General features: G+C 45.0%; 2 protein-coding genes across 14 annotated transcripts in view; one reads left to right on the plus strand and one right to left on the minus strand.

The window, feature by feature from the left end:
- Strbp (spermatid perinuclear RNA binding protein) overlaps positions 1-16,689 on the plus strand; it is a 181,166-nt gene extending 164,477 nt beyond the window's left edge. For 5 of the 9 annotated variants that reach the window (XM_076568491.1, XM_042274762.2, XM_076568489.1 and 2 more), the window contains one exon: positions 1,535-16,689. In XM_076568491.1, the coding sequence (XP_076424606.1) occupies positions 1,535-1,539 (5 nt within the window). In that variant the 3' untranslated portion in view covers positions 1,540-16,689. The remainder of the gene's footprint in view (positions 1-1,534) is intronic. The other 4 variants (XR_006070957.2, XR_013050279.1, XR_013050280.1 and 1 more) reach the window with 1 other exon arrangement.
- Positions 16,690-16,960: 271 nt separating this feature from the next.
- Rabgap1 (RAB GTPase activating protein 1) overlaps positions 16,961-21,878 on the minus strand; it is a 125,885-nt gene continuing 120,967 nt past the window's right edge. For all 5 annotated transcript variants that reach the window (XM_015986153.3, XM_076568475.1, XM_006992533.4 and 2 more), the window contains 5 exons: positions 21,097-21,201; positions 20,290-20,373; positions 19,789-19,860; positions 18,478-18,675; positions 16,961-17,391 (listed from right to left, as the gene is read on the minus strand). In XM_015986153.3, coding sequence (XP_015841639.1) covers positions 17,269-17,391; positions 18,478-18,675; positions 19,789-19,860; positions 20,290-20,373; positions 21,097-21,201 — 582 coding nt within the window. In that variant the 3' untranslated portion in view covers positions 16,961-17,268. The remainder of the gene's footprint in view (positions 17,392-18,477; positions 18,676-19,788; positions 19,861-20,289; positions 20,374-21,096; positions 21,202-21,878) is intronic.

The raw sequence follows: 21,878 nt of genomic DNA on the forward strand, positions 1-21,878 counted from the left end.
TTTGCTGACCTATGGATGAAACAGAGCCATCACTGAGAAGAAAAAGCATGGCTGCTAGTGTCCAGTTTTTATTAATTAAATATTTACAGTGGTCCTCTGTTTTTGAAACACTATTAATTGGCAGTTGCAGTTGTATTGTTATTTGAAATTGATCATCAAATTTGGACTCTAGGCTGGAATCTCTCTGGAGATTTCTCTTGAGAAAATACTTTTGCAGTCTCTGACTCTGCTTCATAACTCACCCCCTCTCTGATGGAGGAGGGAGCTGTGCTGTTCTCCAACATGATGGCCGTCATTTCAAATGGTTCCTACCAAGTCTTCCCCCTTTCTTCTTAATTTTGTTGTTTGTTGGAAGTTACTAACCATGTTGTAAACCTGCCGAGTTGCTGCAAACTTTTACATTTCTCTGCTTTACTTAAAACAATGGAGCTGTCAACCCTATGTTAGAAGTGGTAACCATGCAAGTTCAGCTGTTTAAATCTGTAATGAATTAAGTGTCCTCCCACCTTTTGCCCTTCCTACCCTTCATTTTGTAATGAAAATTCCACTTACAGCTGAAAGAGCAGAGAAATATAAATGAAGCTCTTAGCTTCGTCCAATTGTGTGAAATTAACATAAAGCTCTGCTTCTCTGCTCTTTTCTCCACTGTAGGTGGTTTTTTCATTGACAGCCCCTATTGCCAGCCTCTGAGCGTCGCACCATTTATTATTCACTTGGGCCCTCAAGATTTCTTCTCTGACTTCTAGAACCATCAGGTTGTCTGGCTTGAATGGCAATTTCTATATCTCGGTCTTAAGAGCAATGTGACCCCTGAGGCTTTCCAGCTTTCAGATCCACCACTCTAACCCTTTTTGAAAATAATGACTGAGAATTTTAAAGAAGAGCAATACTTTGTCCAAAGCCACAATGTCTGTTTTAAAGCTCTCCTTTGGGAAACGTAGCAATATCTAGGTGTAATCCTTTTGGTGTAGCTCTGGTCAGAGCGTTTACAAATTAATGTAGAACTTAGAATCTGTGTGTAAACTATGCTATCCTCTGGCATTTTTTAATCATTTGTAGCACATAATTCAAGCACTTACATTTTTGACTGTCCAGCTAGCAGTATTATAATTTATCTGAGACAGGTGTCCTCCCTAAGCCATATCTCTTGGTGGGGGCCGGCGCTTCACCAGAGGTGTGGTTGGCAACCTGTGTCCCTTAAGGCTGCAGGAGTGCCCCATCTCTTGTGCCCATAATGGTTCCATAGATTTCCAACATACCTCATGCCGATGAGGTTTGGTGCATAGTATGGCGAAGTAAGGGGTTGGGTATAAGTAGCTCCTGATGTTGTTTGTAATAATCTCAAATTGTTAACCTTGGGAATGAAATACTGATCATGCTTGGATTAGCCATTTCTTTCTTTTTTCTTTTCTTTTTTTTTTAAATTGGGTGAATGTTTGAAATTCATGCATCAGTCACCATAATTAATTGAAGAGCTGGGAATACCTCGTTAATATATTTTTAAAACTGGTGTTGGACCCTCTGTGTATTTCAGGTTAATACTTTTAAGCAGTTTTCAGCACGTTTATCTCACTTTATTCTCGTTCTCCTCGGACCTCCGTAGCCATATCACTTGTATAAGATAGGCTGAGATATAGTGACTGTAAGCTGTGATCTCAGTTCACAAAGGTAAGCTCTTTTATTTTCTGATTAAAGAAAAAACAATAACCGATTAACACAACCTGCATATATGACAATCATATGATGTATTTGATCTCCTAGGTCTTATGTCACTGCATTAACTTTAAATTTTTATGGTCTAAATGTAAAATAGTAATTTTCAGCATTTGTTTTAATACTCTTGTAAATGCTTTTTATTCAAGAGAAACATTTCACATTCACTGAGTCAAGTGTATGTGGGTAGAAATTTAGGATATTATATTTACATTATGTCTATGTAAATTATACATACAGAGGCACTTGTTGGAATATAATAATTCAGTGGTAGGAACACTTTAAGAAGAATTAAAATGAAAGGGCACTTTGGCCAAGGAACTGGGATATCAGAAGCAGTAACATTGGTAACAGTGCCATAGGATTCATGTGTGTACTTACAACACAGGCTGAGGGTATAAGTGCCAATCTCTGAAGAAGAGAACCTTCTCGGACCTGTGTTGCATGCCCCAATACAACAACAGCAAGAAGCCATTTAAAAAGAAAAAAGAAAAAAAAAAGCAATAGAAAAGTTAAAAAAAACACAACTATTAACTGGGAAATATATGTAATTGGTTGGGTTTAGCTAATTATTTGTAGAATCAACTTGAGCAAGACTCAGAAAGGTGATAGTGAGTCCACCGAAACCAAATCGACTTAAGGAATCTGTTTTTTCCAGGTTAGGTAGCTAGAATATTTCTCACTGTTGTCAGTCTTCAACAGAATTCATTTAAATGGTATGAGGGTTAGGCCAGATACTTTAATAAGGATTTACTTCCTTTAGTATACCCCATAAATACACCTCATTATAGTAGATGTTCTGTGCTAAAGCTGTATTTATATAGATAGATATATAAAAATAAAATTTGTTTTACATTTCTTTCTGTAGCAATTTCTATTCGTTTCTAGCATTAAGGTTGCTGGGACAACTTTGTACCCATACAGAACCTGCAGTTTATGAGGTTGGCTTCTGTTAAAGGCTGAACAAGGCAGAGCAGTGCAGTGCAGTCCTGTGCCTGCTGATGCCAAGTCCTTTTCTGGGACCCCGAGAAAGAGGCCCTGACCAGTGGGAGCGTCTGAAGCCTGAAAGTTCCCTTGCTGGTGGAATTGGCCTTGTTGTAAATAAATGCCCTACTTTGGGAGATAGTGTATTAACAGTGGCAAAAGTTACTAATTTATTTAGTAGTTTAATTATAAAATACTGAATATTGTAGGCTTTCTAACACCACAAAATTGATGTTACTTGAAGATTTCCTCAAGTAGCGTTTTTCCTCGGCACTTTTGAGGGCCTGAAATCTGCTCTGGTTACGCTCCTCATGCTCTGTCCAAATGTTGGGTCAGAAAGTGGGATGCCCAGCACACACTGCAGCCCTGCGTGGCAGCTGTCTCTGTAGTCCTGCCAAGAACACAGTGGGCAATGTAAACACTGACTGCATTCTTTCAGTGGCAGGTGAGTGTTACCATTATAATAAATCACTTGCTGTAAGTTTCCTGATTCTTATTTTTCACTAATGATTAGAATGGAGGAGAGTAGTCAGCACTAAGGGAAATGCGCTAGAGATGTTTTCTTCCCAAGCTGTCTGGAGCCTGTAAACCAGGGGTATTGTGAGCAAAGTAACATCTGAAAGCAGCCCGCTCTATGAATGGTCTGCGTTCATTTCTACTCTTTTAATGCCAGTGCCTCAAGTCACCAAGAACTGCAAAGGTACCATGGCATTCATGCCTGTTCTCTGCAACATCTGATGCCATGCAGTCAGTGTTCCTTAATGTTACTAGGAGGCTTGGGAGGGAGATGGATGGGGTGTCAGTGACAACAGCAGACCTAAGCACCCGAAGTTAAGATGAGCTTCAACACGGGTGTGTGTGTCTGTAGCACTTAACAGCGCAAGTGCAGCCTTGTTTAAGACTCAGCCCCTTCTCCTAATGGTGTCTTACAGAAAGGCTGTTAAGCAGAGGATTTGTGTTGGATTAGTTGCACAAATAGATATCCTTTCCATGTCACTGTCATTTCAGTTAGGAGCTAACAGCTTCCATTATGTTTGAAGCAATGATCTTTGGAAGTTTTTAAAAATAGAACCATAATGTGAATTGGGTTATATAAGCTTTACAGCACAGATAGAGATAAAGGATAGAAGCCATGTGGAATCCAGACCAAAGGATTTCTCTCACTCCAGCCTATTCCTGTGGAGCTTGGGAATCTGATGAGTTCATATATTCAAAGCTTTTAATGGTACCTGGTACACAGGAAGTACTTGTGAATGCTGACTCTGCTGTTCCCTTGGTTGAGACAGAAGGATAGATGTGAGGCCCTGCTGGTTAAGCAGCAGGTGCATGGTCTGCTTAGGAGTGAGTTGGGCTTACTACTTTGTGCGCATAGGCCTGGGCCGCCCCCAGCCTGAGGCCAGACTTGGCAGGACAGGTTTGCTCATATTTTTGCTGCAGCATTTAAATCACCAGCCAGCTTGCAGCCCATGGTTTGTAGATACTTGTTTGGGATTTACGGGTGCTTAGAGTTTTACAAAGGCTGAACTTAGAACATTTACCTGCTGATTTCAAGTTTTCTACCCACAATTTAGTAATAAAGAACCTATAGTGGCCAGAATCTAGTCTCAAAGGCTTGTGGTGTTTGGTTTTAGAGAACAAGTTAATATAAACTCGGGAAAGAAAAGGAGGACCGAGGAAGCACCTAGGATGCTGTTCACTCAGATTCTTCTGTGAGAAGTCCCTGTATCTTGTCTCATGGTACATTAGTGGAAAGCATTTGCACTCACACCACATGAGGCCCCCTTCTGTCTGAGACTCTTAGAGCGTTAGTCTATTCTGTTGGTCTACCTATCTGGACACAGTTGGGAAGTTTCTGTTGAATACAAGGACAAATGGGGTGATGCTTCTGAACTACCATGCAAGGACTGGCTCATACATGCTGGCAAAGACCTAAGGAGCCTCAGAAGGAGGGTGGACAGGTTGAGGTCCAGGCTGTTAGTAGGAGGTGAGTTAAGTGGAAACACAAATTGAATTCTGAGGTGTTAAATTTTAGAAAAAACTGTGTGGACAAGGATTACCTTTAAGGAGTAAATTAGACTTGTGTTACTTGGTAAAAGTTACTATGTTTCTCCTTAGCTGAGACTATGGGTAGGTTCTTCATCTCATTTGGCCAGCATTGAAGAAAGGCTCTTAAGTGTGTGTGTGTGCGCGCGCGCGCGCGCGCGCGCACGCGCACACACACACACACACACACACACACACACACACACACACACACGAACAATCACAGGATCACACACCACCAAACATAACAACAGCAGAAAACAACCCTGACCAGTTATCAGAGGAGGGTCATGGTCTTTCTATCTAGAACTTTACCATTTGTGCAAGTGGTTGTCTTGCCTCGCAAGGGGGTAGTGTAAAGATTACCGCCTCTGCCATGCCCAGTTGGCAGTAGCGTGGACTTAACAACTTCCTTCTCATTGGAGAGGAGTGGTCCACAGTTGTCTCTCTCTGCTGCTGAAGGTCAACAGCAGCACATGGGGTCAGCATTGTTGCAGTTAGGACATTGCTGTCCTTCTTTGTTGGATCTTCTCCTTCCTTGTCCCAAGTCATTCAGTTAATGGCAGTTTTTGTTTAGGACTTAGGCTTGCCCAACATTTTGACATCACAACATGTCACCTACAATGTTCATGTGACAACCATATAAAATTCTACCAAAAAAAAAAAAAATGACAGGAGGAACTATTTGGGAGGCATGTGTAGTAGATGTAAGAAGCCAGGACAGGAATGAGGAAGGAATATTGCCAGAATTGGTATTGTGGGTGTATGTGGCACTGGAACATTCTTAATTCTCAGGCAGCCTTCCTGGAGGTGCTGTTATTTCTGATGTGGACATGAATCTGATGTGGAGGGTTAGGTGCTAGAGACAGGAGAGAAGGACCCTCTCTGTGTTTGGTACCAGTGCTGCTTTCTGCTCAGCAAGCTGCAAATTATAAGGCAAAGGTGAAGGCTAGCTGGATTCTAGGCCTCCTGTCTTAAGCACACTCCAGAGCAGACAATATATCTTGAAAAACAGGGATTTTTGTTTGGGTTGTTTTTTTGTGGGGGTGATGGATGATAAAAGGATTTCTTTTTTTTTTTTTTTTTTTTTTTTTGGTTTTTCGAGACAGGGTTTCTCTGTGTAGCTTTGCGCCTTTCCTGGAGCTCACTTGGTAGCCCAGGCTGGCCTCGAACTCACAGAGATCCGCCTGGCTCTGCCTCCCGAGTGCTGGGATTAAAGGCGTGCGCCACCACCGCCCGGCCGATAAAAGGATTTCTAACAAACGGCATGAAGACAAAGAAGACAATGGGCTGTGCCAACAGAGGAAGCTTTTGTATCTAAAGCTTGTTTTTTTGTTTTGGTTTGGTTTTTTGTTTGTTTGGATGAAGTATCAAGAGGCCATGGTACCTGTTTTCATTAGCTCTTCTTTCTGGAACATACTCTCTGCCTGAGAAAGGTAATGGAGCTGGAGGAGGTTTTGGCTCACTGGGTAGAAGGAAGAGGTTTAGGGTAGAAGGTAGACCTACTTAGGTATAGAAGGGACAGTGACCCATCAGAAGACCCATGCTGAGTGCTAAGCACTTGCCAGTTTGGAATGTGAGTCTTCCTTCCACCTTGGGCCAGGGTTCTCTGGCTATATCTGTTTCTCACCTTGCTGCTTGCAGACCACTTCCCAACTTCATTGCCAGTTGCTTAGGGACAGAGAGAGATAGTAACAGAGTACAGAATCCCACCTTGTCCATATTCTTGTCATCTTTGACAACTGACAAGGGAAGTATGCTATGCTGCAATCTTGGAGACAAATTGGAAGAATCTTATTTTAACCAAGTTCTAGAGCATCAAAGCATGTGAAGAAACGTGAGGCTGTGGTCTGGACAGGACTCAGAGCACTGCAGAGCCTTCTTCCATTCTTTGGTCCATTTCTAGCTCCCAGTCCTAGAGAAGGAGTGGTGCGAGGATTATTGTTCTACAGGGCCCAAAACGCAGAGGTCTCTACAAACCACCCTGCTTGTTTGTGGTAAAATACTGTGGCTTCTAATTAGTGAGTATTGAGCCACACAGAGGAAATGACATTTCTTGTGCTGTTCTCAGGGCTAGCAGATTGGTTTTGAATCCTGCAACTGAAGGACCTAAAAGTTTGCTCTTAGTAGGAAAGGGCTTTAGGTAAAGTGACTTTGCTCAGTTACACAGTGCTTGGCGACAGAGCCCATATGCTCTTGACTGTTCTATGCTCAGCTGGCTCTGTGCCCTCCTTACCATCCTGCTTCCCAAGGCCATTTCACAGAAGTGTCCCTTCCTCTGTCTCTGGTACATTCTACTTCCCTTTATCTAGACTGTGGGACTCGACTGTGTGTGCCTTACAAAATAGAACAAACAAAACCAATCTACCTTTCCTGTCTTAGCTCGTGCTCTCCCTGGTTCCTTTGGAAATGTATTGTGAATCAGCTCTAAGCCAGGATGCCTGGTTTTTGTTAGCTGTACACTGGAATATTTATAGTCTAGTGTGGTTCCCAAAACTGTATGTAATGAAGTGCAGACTTAGTGGGTGCTGCTTGGAGAGATCGATCCCAGGCTTTTGGAAATGTGATTTTTTGGGGGTGGGTGGGTGGGTGGGTGGTTGTCAGATAATGCTGGCCAGTCTGCATGTGCTTAACCAAAGGGTCATCCTCACAGTGGCACTTTCCAGAGCAGTTTAATGCAGGGTTCCACTTTGTAAAATCTCTCATACCATTTGGGCTACACTAAGAAAAATTATGGATGCCATTCTTTGGGATGTTAAAACAAAGTATGGAGGGTGCACTTGAGAAACCCAGAAGGGCTAAAGTCACCTGGAAACAAGATCAAAGGACCAATGTGTCAAGACTAGTGAAGGGATGGCCTTGGGCCAAGCATGGACACTCTTATCATTTATTTTAAAGAATTTTACTTGTATGTGGTTCCAGAGAGGAAACGACAGCTATGAGCAGCCAGGTGGGCAGTGTGACATGAAGTTACCATCTGAGGGCAGGTGAAGCTGATTCAGAAAAACACAGGAAGAAGTGAGCGCTGTGGTATGGTGATAGCATATGTTCAAGCTATGAGCTATGTTTGGTGGTGTTTGAGGAAGATTGTGAGTTCATGGCCAGCCTAGGCTATGTAATGAGACCTTGTCCAAAACAAAACAAAACAAAACAAAACAAAACAAAACAAAACAAAACAAAACAAAAGTTTGGATAGTGTAGAAGAAAATGTGCCACAGATGTCCATTTGAACCACCTTTGACAGGACTGGGTGACATTGGGAATAGGTCCTTTCTGGAGCTAGATTTGAGGAATGTGTTCACTGTAACCTTCTACTTTGGATGGGGTTGTGACATGACAAGGTTTTCAGCTTAGGAGAGCTGAGGAAGGACAGAAGATCACTGGCAGGTAGAAGGGAGGCGAACATCAGGAGGTTTGAACAGAATCAGAATTGTCTTCTGTAGTGGGATGACCACAGCTAGCAGCTCTGCTCCACCGCCTCAGAGGGATGCTAATCCTGGTTTCAGGGCTGATGTCTAGCAAGCCCATTTTCAGTTTCACAGACCAACTGTGAATTGACTAACAGCATAGAAGGTCATAGAGCTGAGTCACAATTGCAGTAGCCCTGGTCCAAGTGACCCAGGCCTCTGATTGGGACAGCGTAGAACAGTGAGGGGAGTCTGGGAGCATACTTTGGCATTGGAGGCCTGTGTGCTGAGAAAGGTGCAGCCCTCTAGGTCTTGTGAATGCCTTGGTATGGGGCCTGGAATGGTTACCAGGGTGAGAAATAGGTTGGAGGTATTTTTCAGAGCTACTTTGTGAAGAGCCCTGGGTGCTGTGCCCTTTATGATCACCACTCTTCGATGTGGTGAGAAAATTGTGGAAGTACACCTAGAGAGCCAAGGACCTATAATCCAGGCTGACGAGAAGAGGGAGGAAGAGGCTATGCCCAGATAAGGATGAAGGGAGTAGCTAGAGCAAGCAGAGATGTTGGCCTGTTTGACTTGTCTGCTGCCCTGAGCAGGGCCTGCAGCTGATCTGCATAAGCAGACCACTCCCATCCCACCAGGGACTGTTGCTGCCTCTGAGTTGAAAGGTACTGATAGAGTTCAGAGCCACTAAGGCAGATAAGGTCGATCTGCACTGGGACTGTAGGCAGAAGCATCATCTTGACATCAGGCAGATTGGAAGCCTGCCACTTGGCATTTGTACCCTTTCATTTTTTACAAGGTTGGGCTTGCCAATCACAACTATATACTGGATATTCTCTTTTACTGGGGTCTGTCTTTTGCTTTCATTTAGATTTTTTTCCCAATTTTTAAGATTTTAACCTATGCAAGGGTTAGTGCTTTTTGGGATTCAGTTAGAGTATAGCCTCTAGCCAGTGGGAAAGGAGATCTTCTTTTAAAAGGTTCTTAAGGACAGATGAAATTATGTGGTTACTGAAGGATTTGCTCTGGGTTTCAGTTGTGTTAGTCTCCACCTAGCCATGTCTCCTGTGTTCTTTTCAGTGCTAGAATTTCTTTGTGGGGGAGGAGGTATTCTAATTAGGGCCTGCAGGTAATAGGCTGCTACTCTACAGTGAGCAGGTCAGGATGGGCTTCTGTAGCTCTGCTGGGGACTAGAACTGGAGGTAGCAGTTGTTTGGAAGCCTTAGGTCAGAGTTTTAGAAGGTATCTGGGACACCAAGCCTAACAATCTTTGAGTAATAAGAACTCCATGGCCAACTTCCCATCTGTTAAAATGAAAATCTGGGCATTGGTGAGTGTGGCTCTGTCACACCTTACTTACACACTATGCCAGAAGCCAGCCCTGGCCTTAAGACGGTCAAGATTATTTAGCCTTTGCATCTGTCCTGTGGCAGCACCTGAGCTCTCCTGGGCAATTACTGAGGATAAGGAAGGTGCAGATCCTGTCAGCAGGAAGTGACGGAGGCACACTGCTGACCAAAGAGTGTAACAGAAGGGCTCAGGATCTCCTAGAGGAGGGAAGACTGAGTGGGGAATGTCCAAGGGAGGCAGCAGCTGTGGAGCTGAACCTAGAGGATGACATGGTCTGGTAAAGAGGTTGTATCAGAGCCACATCTTTTATGTTGCCAAGAGGTACTTGGGTTAGATTGGGACAGGCTGGGTGACAGGCTGAGGGGCATGGACTGTGCTCCGGGTGGTGGGCAGTCAACAGATGAGTTTAGGAGGGTAAAGTGGCCACAGACACATTACATTGAGTAATGTCACTCTTATTATAGTAGACCATGCCTGTAACTATAAATTACACCTTTCCATTTAGTGTGTACTAGACTGTCAAGGGATGAGGAGCTCTTGGGATTAGGATGAAAAGGGCCGCTGGAGCATTGGAAGGTTTTCTTGCCACGAGGCACATGACAGCACAAGACAATTTCATCATTCTGTAGGCCTTTTCTTTCTTGTAAGCCTAAAGGTCACTAACAATGTTTCTTTGGCCTTGATCTGTTTTGTATTCAGACTAGTTTTGGCTTGGGGCCTGTGTGTGTGAGGGTAAAATGATGGACACCAGTCATCCCCTCCACTCCCATTCTCACCCCCTTCAGAACCAATCACAGGGTAAAGAAACTCTATGGAATGCAGACTCCTTTCAGGCCAGGCTTTGCAGTCTTCTAGAGGACAGGTGAATCTTGGGCCTGGAGGGTACTCCTTGGAATCCCTCTTCTCTCCTCCAGGTACGTACTTCAGGGCAGTTTTTAACCCAGTTCCAGCAACAACGGCTTGTTCTCAGTAAGGTTTTGTGATCTGCAGTTGGTGTGCCTGGGAGACATGCTGGCTGTCTTGAGCCTTACTTAGCTCCCTCTAGAGCAGTGGTTCTCACCTTCCTAATTAATGTTAAGACCCTTTAATACAGTTCCTCATGTTGTGGTGACCCCTCAACCATAAAATTATTTTCATTGCTACTTCATAACTGCAATTTTGCTACTGTTATTAGTTGAAATGTAAATAGGTTTTGTTTGTTTTTTTTTTTTTTTTTTTTTTTTTTTTGGACATAGTTTGTCAAGTTGGTCTCGACCCACAGGTTGAGAACCTTTGCTCTGTAGGGCTGTGCTGCCTGGTCATGTCTCTGAGGCTGCTAGAAGGAGCATACCTTGCATATTTCTAGAGAAGTTTCTAGGTTCATGGAAGAGAGATTTTTGCATGGAGTAGATGGAGACTGGCTCTGTCTTTGCTAAAGAGTGTGCACTCTGTCCATAGCTAATACCAGGAATATCCTTTTATTTGGCAGCTAAGTCCTGTGCTGTGCTCTAGCTCATAGGGTGGTTCTTGTCTTCTGGCTGTCAGTAAATGATAGAGCTATGCCTGTTGATCATGTGTCCTAGCATTCAGTTAAAAGTTTAATGCCATCTTTTGTTTTCCTACTTTGGGAAATAGATGGTTAAAATTAAAAATAAATACATTAACAGCAACAACAACAACAACAAAACTCTGCCCTAACTAATTATTCTGTACTGGGAGCCAGAAAAAAGTTTTCATTCCTTGTTAAGTGGTCAAGGAAATGAGTCAAGAGTAAGGACAGCATTAGGAAGTTTAAGGTAGTTAGGAAGACTGCCTTTAAGTTTCTTCCTGTAACTTAGAAAGTTGCAATTCCAGTTTCTGGCTCCTTGCCTTCCTCCGAGTGGTGGATAAGCTCCACCCTTCCTGACTGAGCATACCTTTTTACTCTGGCCAAGGAACTTGGTTCCTGTTGGCATAAACATAAGATTCTGGGTGAGTGAATCAAGACACAGGATCTAAGTAAATTTGTTCCCTGGACATAATCATGTCCCAGCTGACCCTCAAGGTAGTGATGGTATTCATCTATGAAGATGTGGTAAGCCCACATTCCACATGTACTCTGCTGTTACTTGACCCAAGGACAAAAGTGCTGCTACCAGATGCATGCAGTCCCTTCTCTAACATTCATCTTTTTGCTCAGGCTAGCCTGGTGCCACTGGGTAGCATCCACTTCTCACAAGACACCTAAATAGGATTCGGAGTGCTGCCCCCCTTTCCCGCTCCCAGCTCACTTAACATGGCAGCTTTCCAGCGACAGGCCACACCCTGGTGGTGTGGAGGTGCTTAACTATCCATATTCCTGTTCCTGGAAAGCACACTCAGTTGTAGAAACTGCCAGGTGGGGCAGAACATCCTCACAGCCTGTCCAAGGCACTTGCTCTGCATCCCAGGAATTGGGGGGAGTACTGACCTCAAGAAGCACACCAGGGCCCTGGCAAATACTTTGCTGGTCTAGGAGGAGAAAACCTGTCTATTGCAGAGTTACAGGTGGCATTTTTTCTCCAGGCTTAGCTTACTCCGGTCTCATGTTGGTCAAGTTACTGCTTAGGAGTCTGTTTAAAATACCCATTTGTATTTACTGTTTTTCCCAAGTACACAGTGTAAATAGTATAATTTGCAGTGCAAAGTCTTTGGCAATAACTTCAAGATGTATACTATGTTAAACATTGGAAACACAAGCACCATGGACTGCCCCATGCCTTCTGGGCCTGTGGTGACATGTAGACTCTGGACTTTACAAGTGTCAGCGTGGTTGAAGCAGCAGCCTGCATGTGTGGACTATCATCAGTGCCTCGCCCAGAGATGCCCGGCCTTCATCCAAAGGGACCCTGCTGCTCCGAGCCCTGCAAGCAGCACCTACACTGTGGCTCCTTTGTGTTGAATATGTTGGACTCTGCCATAGATAGACCCCTTTGTCTGGCTGCCGCGGTTTGTAATGCCTTGACATGTTGCATTTCTTTCCCATTTGGATGAATAAAAATAAATGCTATGTGTAAAATAGGAATGGCCTGAACTATTCTGTGCAGGACTCAGTCTGCTGAAAAGAAAAGTTCCAGTGCCAGCTGCAGAGATGGCTCAGTGATTAAAAAGAGCTCACTGTTTTTTTCAGAGGGTCTGGGTTCATTTCCCAGCATCCACCAATAGCTGCCTGTAATTCCAACTCCAGTGGATCCATTGTCCTCTTCTGGTCTCTGTGGGCACCTGCACATACATACATACCTAACTAAACACAAAAGAGACCTATCAATAAAACTGAACGAACTATAAGCCCCACTCCCTTTCTGGGCCTGTAAAGCAAACTTGTTCATCTCAGAGATTTTTCACTTCACACGGAGGGATTCATTTTGTATGTGTGTCCTGAGATAGCCAGTGATTTGGGCTGTGGGCCCAGGGCCTGTATAGTCTGTTGCCCCGTTAAACTTTCAATTGGCGCTGAGTAGTATATCATATTGCATCAGCATGCAGTCTAAACCTTTTTACATCCCTCACTCGTAACCCTTACAACTGTCCCATGGGTTGCCAGGACTTGGGCATTACCAGAAACAGGGCAGCAGCAAGCAGTTTGACTCCAAAGGTGGTGAAGTTCTTTCTCCAGCAGCCACTTGTGGGAAACCTGCTGGAGACAACTGTGACCCCTGGCCCACCAGTTAGGTAAGTAGACAGTAGCACTGGATGTTGTGTCTTGAAGCACCTTATAACTTAGGGCCCCATGTTCTCTCTGCACATCATCAGCTTGGACTTGGCAGCCGGTTTCTGCTGCAACTGCATTCTCTGGGCCTGAGGGTGCGTACCTTCCTATAACAGGCACAGGGCTCAGCCCACAGCAAAAGGTTATTAGGGAACCAGGAAGGGAAGGAGTAGAGGAGGAAGAAGGTGTGACTCGAGTCAAGAGCCTCCAGTAGTGGGTAGCTCTCAGCAGCCCCCATGAGGCTGGTAGAGAAAGGTTGAGTGGGTACGAGTTCAGGGCTGTAGTTTGTTATGGTCCCTAATTTCCATGTAAAGTGCATCTAGTGAAGAGACCGACCACTTGAGCAGCAGGCAGGCATGATGGATCTCCTCCCCACCCTGGGAGTTAGAACTACAGGGTAACAGTCCAGGTGTGTGGCCTTGTCACCTATAAAATAGGAGGGTAGAGAGCCTAGTGCTAATGCCCTTTATTCTTTGAGCCTGCACCCAGTCATTTTGTATGGTTTTAATCCTGTCTGTTCCAGCTCATGCCTTGACCCCTCCCCTCAGTGATTCTTAGATCAGTGTTTTAGCATATGGCACTCTGAATAGTGAGGAGACTCTCTTACCACAACGCCCCTTCACAAAGGCTCTGGTTTTTGTTGCTTTTGGGTCATTTACACCTGGGCATGGTGGTGTTCTGGGCTTAGTTGGGGTTTGTGTGGATTCTCCCTTTCTTCGTTCCTCTTAGTGTGTTCTTCCTCTCCAACTTGGCTTAGCACTTTAGAGCTCTTGCTGACAAGGGGCTGACCTGCTCCAAGATGTCTGTCCTTCAGGCTGCAGATTGTATTTCTTACTACCCTTGAGCACAGCGAGTAAGCTGCCTTCCAGCTCTTAACTGTTTGACCTGTTCATTCCCTTGAGTGCCTGCCCACATTCTGTCCTAGCTATCTTAACTGTTTGCCTATTTTGTCTGCCTCCTCCTGCCCTTGCTACACCCCAGTAACCCTGACTGCAACACTCCTTTTTTGGATCTGCCTCATCAACAGTTTAACAACACTGCTTCCTATCTCACTAACAGACCTTCACTTGAGACACCTGCCCCACTCTTCCCCATCGTGTGGCTGTTCTTAGACCCCTGTCTGGGTCTGGTGCTTGTGTACTCTGCACATTCCCTGAATGTGCCTGTGCTCCCCTGTCCTGTGTGCTGAACACTGCCACACAGGACAGCATCAGTAGACAAAGCTTGTGCTACCAGATGACTCACTCCTTAGCAAATGTACATTCCAGACATCTCCACCATTCTGTCCAAGGCCACCTAGGACCCAAACACTGAAAGCCAAATTTATCTTCCTAGTGTTTCTGTGTCATGAAGTTTCACTGACTCCTTTTCTTGTTCTGTTTCTAGTCTGTCACCCCTGCTCACACCCTACTTTTTCCATTTTTTTTTTTAACCCCCTAAAGGATCAGTAGGAAACTTCCCCAAATGCAAACTGCTTTTAATATCTCCAGTAGTTTCCCCACCACTTTGAGGCTCCTTTGCCTGGACCTCCACCTGACTTACAGATTACTGCTTTCTCTCCTTCCTATACCTTGATCCCGTTTCTACACAGCAAATCCCTATCTGTCGCTGCAGAGTTGTTTCCCTGCCTTGTCTGTCCCTTTGCAGACCCTTCAGCAGTCCAGCAACATGTCCCACACCTATAAGCTATTTCCCCATTTCAAGATCCTTATCAGAGTTACTTTAGGCCCATACATTAAGATTGATTGGTGTATGGGGGTTCCTTTCTCAGATGGTGTAGCTTTAAGATGGAGATTTCTGCCAAGATATACTCCTGAACATGGGACCCTTGAGCCTGGAAAAGTATGGAGCTAGCTAGCAAGCAAATGTGGACTCCAGAAGTATGTCCTCCACCCTGTAAACATTGAAAGGGTCTCGACTATGCTCTGGAGCCACCATCCAGGCCTCTCCAAGACCACCTATCACAGGCTGGGCCTAAGGATCAGCCGTTATGTAGGCAAGCCAGGCAGAGACCACTCTGAGGCAGTTTATGGTGGTTCTAGAGGTTTGGGCAGGTGGGGGGAGTGGGGAGAATGGTTAGAAAAGTAACATTGACATTCAGAGAAGTGAAGATAAAGAATGCTACCTGGCTACCTGCATCCCTAGGATGTAAAGATGTTGAAAGGACCAGCCAGAGAGGGTAAGGAACCTCAGTTGAAGACATCGTCACTGCTTTCCCTATGGCTGAGCAAGTATCCCAGGGCCCCGGGTGCTCTGCTCTTCAGTTCCTTCCCTTGCTGTTTCTTCTCCCATCTCCAGCTGGTGAGATGATTTATCTTTCCAAACATAATTCTACTTTCTTCCTTAGATTTTAAGCACTGGGGTATCTCACTTGTCAACCATAGCACTGTACTTCTCAGGGAGGGCCACCTGCACTCATCCCTTACACAACACAACCTGTACCTGTGTGTTCTTCCCCCGTGTGGTTGGCACTTTTCAGCTCTGCCTGATGTGCACATGTGACAGCACATGCGGTCCTGACTGCTGTTGGAGCATGGGAAAGGAACACACAATCATAAAACAGCTTTGTACAAAGCAATGCTGTTTGTACCAAAATATTTAATGAATATGCTGTTAAACAAAAGAAATAGTAATACAATTTTACTGGTTTATATTTCAGTTCATAAAGTTGACGCACAAACTACCCTAGCACAATGTCCACACACCTAGTTTTAGATGGGCTTACAGCTGTTGTGGTAACTGAACAACACAGACACAGGAATTGGTGGGGGGGGGGGGGGTCTGGGGGAGGGTTGGCCACTTGTTTTTTCCCCACTGTAGATGACCTCATCAAGCATTAGTAAAACCAACAGGGAAAGAAAGCAACTCAAGTGTCCTTATATACAAACCCACGCCGCCTCCACACAGTAGAAAGGACGTGAACCCCCGTGAGGCTGCTTGTCAGCATATCACCACATAAGTCAAAAGGTTTGCTTCGTTTTTTAGTTTTTAAAAAAGGTGCTGAAACCACCATCTCATAACTTGAAGTGAGACTCCACAGCCCACCTGACCATACTGCAGATCCACACCTGCAGCTCTGGGAGAGACAGGCCAGGAAGGTAGGGACCATACAGTGTGTGCACCTTCGTGTGTATTTGGACACATAGCTCAGTCTTCCTCACTTGTGCAAACGTTAAGAGGTGAAGGAGCTCTCGCCAGCTTCCACAATGGCAGGAAGAACACGAAGTGCCTCATAGCCACAGACGGCAGTGGTACAGATTATTGGCTGAGCCTGGGATTTAAACACTGTCAGTGCAGGGTACTAGGAAAGGTATTTATATATATATTTATATATATATATTTATACACACACACACACATATATATGTACACATGACACATTAAACAAAGTAAGAGCTGTCCACATCATGATTGATTCAGTCTCACAGTCATGTGGCCCATTCCAGCCTTTTGAAGCCGTTTTGGCAGCTAATGCTTCAAAAAGAAATAGAAAAAGAAAAAAAAAAAAAAAGGACAGGACTATGAGAGTTGCATAGAATTGCTCAGAAATGTGAATAATGCCAAATCAAAACCTGTGCACTGTACTGGTTAACAAAATTAGGTGACTTGAGCCATTACTACGAGACTCTTATACTCAAAAGTGCTTCTCATCTCTCTGGGGGCTTCTGCCGGCACTGAACCCCTGTCCCCAGCCTAAAGGATAAGGTGTGTGTGTGTGTGTGTGTGTGTGTGTGTGTGTGTGTGTGTGTGTGTGTTTTAAATAAAGGGTTTAGAAAATAAAACAAAAACTAACACATTGGAGGATGCCCTAACTCCTGACTGGGCGAGGTGCTCCTATACGTCAAGAGGCCTGGACAGCACTAAGAGGCAGGTGCATGTCCAGAACATCAGTCAGGTTGGCAGCCTGGTGCAGGAGCTCTGGCCCACTGACCTACCAACATGCTAGACAGCTCTGACCTAGGTACATTCTGGTCCTGGAACATGTCACAGAATCACATCTGGCCAAAGAAGGCAACCAAAGGTGGTGTGTTTTCTGGAGGTGTCTGGAGGCAGCAGCTGTTCTCAGCATGTCTCTTTTCCTTGAACTCCAGTTGCTGTCTTTATGGAGCTCAGTGTGCGGTTAAACCAGGTCTTCTTAGCTGCCTGCACCTCACTGAGGGCAAGGCCCAAGTGGTGTTCCAAGTCCTACAGAGAGAGCAGCGAGTGTGAGCCTCTGCACAGCTGAACCAAGAGCTCCATCCCTCCATTCATTCTGAGGCAGGGTACAGTGCCTATGGATCTGGGAGCTTTCCTAGTAAAGCCCTTTTTTGATTCACTCACTGTCAGGCATACTGCCATCTAGTTAAATCCCCTGTGAATCCAAATCACTCAGTATGGCATTTGAGATGCCTTACAGCCCAGACCCACAAGCTCTCCACTACTAGCCTTGGCACTGGTTTTCATCCCTTTCCTGGGATTCCTCACTAGGCAGGCCTCTTCTCCCTTAGGTTGTGGTCTGAGCTGCTCCCTCAGCCCAGAATGCTCATTGCTCCAGTCCTTCTGCAGCTGCTCTGTCCATTCTCTGACCAGTTTAGATACTGCTATCTTGGTGATGACTTTTTGATTGTGCTGGGCAGTCCTGCAAACCCTCTCCAGAATCTAGGGCAGAACCTGACAGAAGTAGATGTGTCCATTAATGGCCTGTGACATGGGAGAGCTGGTCTGAAGTTTTAGACCTGAACCAGGTTCCTGCCACTCATGCTGCCCCAGTGATAAGGATGGCTGGAAACTCATATCAATTAGGAAATATGCCCAAGGTCACAAAAGTAGTTAAGTGATTGGTTAGGACAAAGAGGTTTGCATTTGTTAAGCCCCCATACCCACGTATGGCCCTTCCTACATGATATTTTTATACTCAATACAGCCCGACAAGATTAGAACCCTTATTTCTATATGGACACCAGGAACCTGAGGTTTAGGGAGATTACTAACCCAGCCTGAGTGGGGGAGCGACAGTTTTTAAACACTAGCTCTGTGTCCCACTAGAAAGACTGAAGCTTTGGTGGTAATTCTTACTATGATCAAGTCCAGATCCTTAGGTCGGGCTAAATGGTTCAACATGCTCTGGTAGGTAAAAAGGATAGTGTTCTACCCAGAAGGGCGAACAGTTTAAGGTCACAGTTTAAGCAATAGACATGACATGGAAACCACAAAAGTCATTTCTGGGGTCTCTAGCCCACACCAGGAATCTGGACTGCGAATGGAGTGTGTGCCTTCATGCTCTGCTGTTACCTGGATCTTGCACTCGGCTTCTACCAACTGCAGTTTGGTCTGTGCCAGTTCCAGCTCCATCTCCCGTAGCTGGTTCTTGAGTGTCTCTTTTTCTTCATCCGTGTCCTCATCTGAAACCCCCTTGACTGAGCTGGTGCCCTTCACTCGCCCTTCTTTGTTAAAGAAGTCTCGGCAGCGGTCACAGTCATCTACCTTTTGCTGAAGTGAACACAGAAAGTAGAGAGCCCCAAAAGATGGTGCCTGTCAGATACTGCACGTGCCGCAGTGTCTCTTGTGAGTACTAGAAAAGCCTGTTTTTCTTGGGAAACTGTCAGTAACCTACTTCGAAGACTACCTGGTTGATGTTCCATACCAAAAGGAGTAAGAACCCCCTTCTTGACCTGCTGTACACCGTGAGGAGAGCTGGGGTAGAGAACAAAGGCTCACGTACAAGGACCTTCACGCACTGGGCATAGAGAGATACCCATCCAACTAGGAGCAGGGGGATGTGGTAGTGAGGGCTTGTTCAGGGGAGTCTGACAACACGGGAGAAGGGGTAGATACTAACACTAGTACACAGAAGTAGGGCACAAAATCTCGATGTAGATGCTGGAAAAGGCTCAGTAGTTAGGAGCATGCACACTCTTCCAGAGGACCGAGCTTGATTCCAGCACTACATACACCAGGTGCCTCAGCTTCTCACAACTCCAGCTCTAGGGTAATACAATGCCTCTGGCCTGCACAGGCACCTGTGCTCAGATGCACTTACCTTACCTACCCCATAAACACAACTTAAATATAAAAAATTATTATTAAAAATAGTAAAAATAAAAAGGTATGTAAAACAGTCACAAATATTTTACATTTCACCAAAACAGGATTGCCACTGGGAAATTCTATTATACCCCCCCCCCCCAATCCATATCCCAAATTTAGAGATGTAAATGTTTAAAGAACACCTAATGAGGATGAATGTAATTTTATATTTTAAACTAAGACCAGGAAAGAGTGGAAGACTATGCAACAGAGTGTGAACTGTGGTGTGAGGGGTTTAACTCATCCAGAGTCTGCAGAACAATGAAGCAAGAATCTCCACCTCAAGCCACACATGGTGCAGCTTTCCCGATGATGTTTATGACAGGAGTCCAAGTGTGAGGTCTAAAGCCAAGGCACATGTGGTCTCATTCTCAATCCTTCCAGAGGAAACAGATCCAAGCCTGTGACAGGCAGTTTATCTGGACTGCTCAGTCTGGTTCACTTGGACCTGTGTGTCAAGGATAGGCCATAATATGAACTAGAGGGTATGAAATCTGCTTAGTCAAGAAGTCTTACCCGAATTTTTTCAATTTCCATTTTATTGGCTGTCTGTTGCTTCTCCAGTCTTTCACTCAATTGAGAACAAATCTAAAGGAAAATAAAAGGTTCAATGTCACCTACATAAGTTGGACTTTGAATAAACTCTATTCTAGCAGCAGCTGGAATACGCTGTGACTGGACAGGTGAGGTTGACACACTCACAGATGGGAAGTGGCCGGCAAGTTCTCTATAGGCCACTGTGAGATCCCAGGTATAGAGGGGACAAGTTCAGTATGGTTCTGTGTTTGTGAAATTGTACCAGCCTTGGAGGGGTGATCTGCCGACAATCAGACACACGCTGGCACTCTTCCAAGCATGCCTAGTGGAAACCCAACAAGAAAATCTTCCCAGGCTTGCTTAGTTCACAAGTGAGACTGAGGTATGAACAGGGGCTTGATGCCAGTGTGCTTCTGCACTGAGGCGAGAGTGCAGTCTCCCCACCATGTCCCCAACCCAGGCCCTGGTAAAGGAACTCACCTGCTTATAGTCACCAATGATAGAGCTGTTTTTTTTAATCTCTGACTCTGCCTTGTCAAGTTCCCGGCGGCACATTTCCTTTAACTGTGCACATTAAATGAAAAGGGAAGCTCGGTTACTAACTGCATAGTGCTGAGCCTTCCAAAAAGTGCCTCACCTAACTCTGGCTAGGCTTAGTTCCCCCCACATCCACCTCCTCCTCCTCCTCCTCCCAATACAACACTAATCTTCTGTATTTAAAGACAATAGAAGGAGAAAAGTAACACTTTAAAAACCGCTGGTGCTCAGTTCCAGTGAGGCTTCTGCCGAAATCAGTTCGGCACTGTACAAGAAACAATGCAGGCCACACAGATGGAAACCCTCAGGAAGAGAGGGCAGTGTTATACAGGCCTCTGAGCTTAGTCAGGCTCACCCTGGCCAGTCCTGTCTGAGACAGTAGTTGTGGAGGTTCTGCAGGTGTGCAGAGGGAGCGGGTAGGAGCTTGTTTTGGGTCCCACAGCACTCTCAGCTCTCACAGAGGCACTGAGGACAAGAGCAGGAATACTGAACATTCTGAGATGCACCCTCTCCTGCAGACACTAGCACTCTCCCCTTGCTTTCCATGCTGATATACAGGAGCCTCTCCCACCTCAATGATATACTAACTCATGCTTTAGTTGTTAAGAACCATTATGTTTTAGAGAGGAAATAAAAAAGGCCTTTGAAAATTAAGCAAAACCACTGTCCAGGTTCTCTAGTGCTGAGAGGTTCTAGCTGAACCCACCAGTATTTACAAAATGCAGGTGTATGGAGCAAGGATCCCCTCACCTGTGCAGACTCCTCTTCTAACCGCCTCTTCTCGTCCTCTGCATCAATCAGCTTCTGTTTGGTCATCAGCAGCTCCTTATTCAGTGCATCTCCCTTTTCCTCTGCCTGAAACATTGAGGAGATGCCATCACTGAGCACTCAACTAAGCTCAGAATTTGACAGGGCAGTATTCCATTTTAAGAAAGTAGGAAAAGCTAATCCAGACAGGAATGATAGCTCAAGTCACACCTAGACTACTTGAAGTGTGCAATAGTACAGCACAGTGGTGAGGAACTGAGCTTTTGACTTGTCTCAAATCTGATAGTTGAGTGACTCTCGACACATGAATAAGTTACTGAGACCCATGCTAAGCTCCAGGCTCTCCAGCATAACATGGCAATCAGTATAGTGCCTAGGCTAGAGTGAACACTGGAATGGTAGCTGTGAATTCTAATACAGTTTTCTCTTGTGCATCCAAATAGTCCTGCATATGTGTTCTTGCTAAAGTTATTCAATAGAGAAGGCTGCTTCCTGCAGGCACGCTGTATCATTTTGAATGGCCATATTCCACCCTAGTCACACAAAATGTCTGGTGAGTAGAGATGTGAATCCCAGGGGGAAATACCTGTGCTTCCTGACTCTGATCCCTTCACAGATAACTGAAGAGTGTCTTTCGTGCTGGACACCAATCAAGAAAGCTAGGGGGATGGTCTTTTCTGGTCTGTTCCTAGACAACCTTCCCAAGCTTCTCTGACATTAAACAGTGTTGATTCCAATCTTGGGTTTCCCATGTGTAACTGAGA

Source organism: Peromyscus maniculatus, chromosome 4, assembly GCF_049852395.1.
Source record: "Peromyscus maniculatus bairdii isolate BWxNUB_F1_BW_parent chromosome 4, HU_Pman_BW_mat_3.1, whole genome shotgun sequence".
Classification (NCBI taxonomy): domain Eukaryota; kingdom Metazoa; phylum Chordata; class Mammalia; order Rodentia; family Cricetidae; genus Peromyscus; species Peromyscus maniculatus.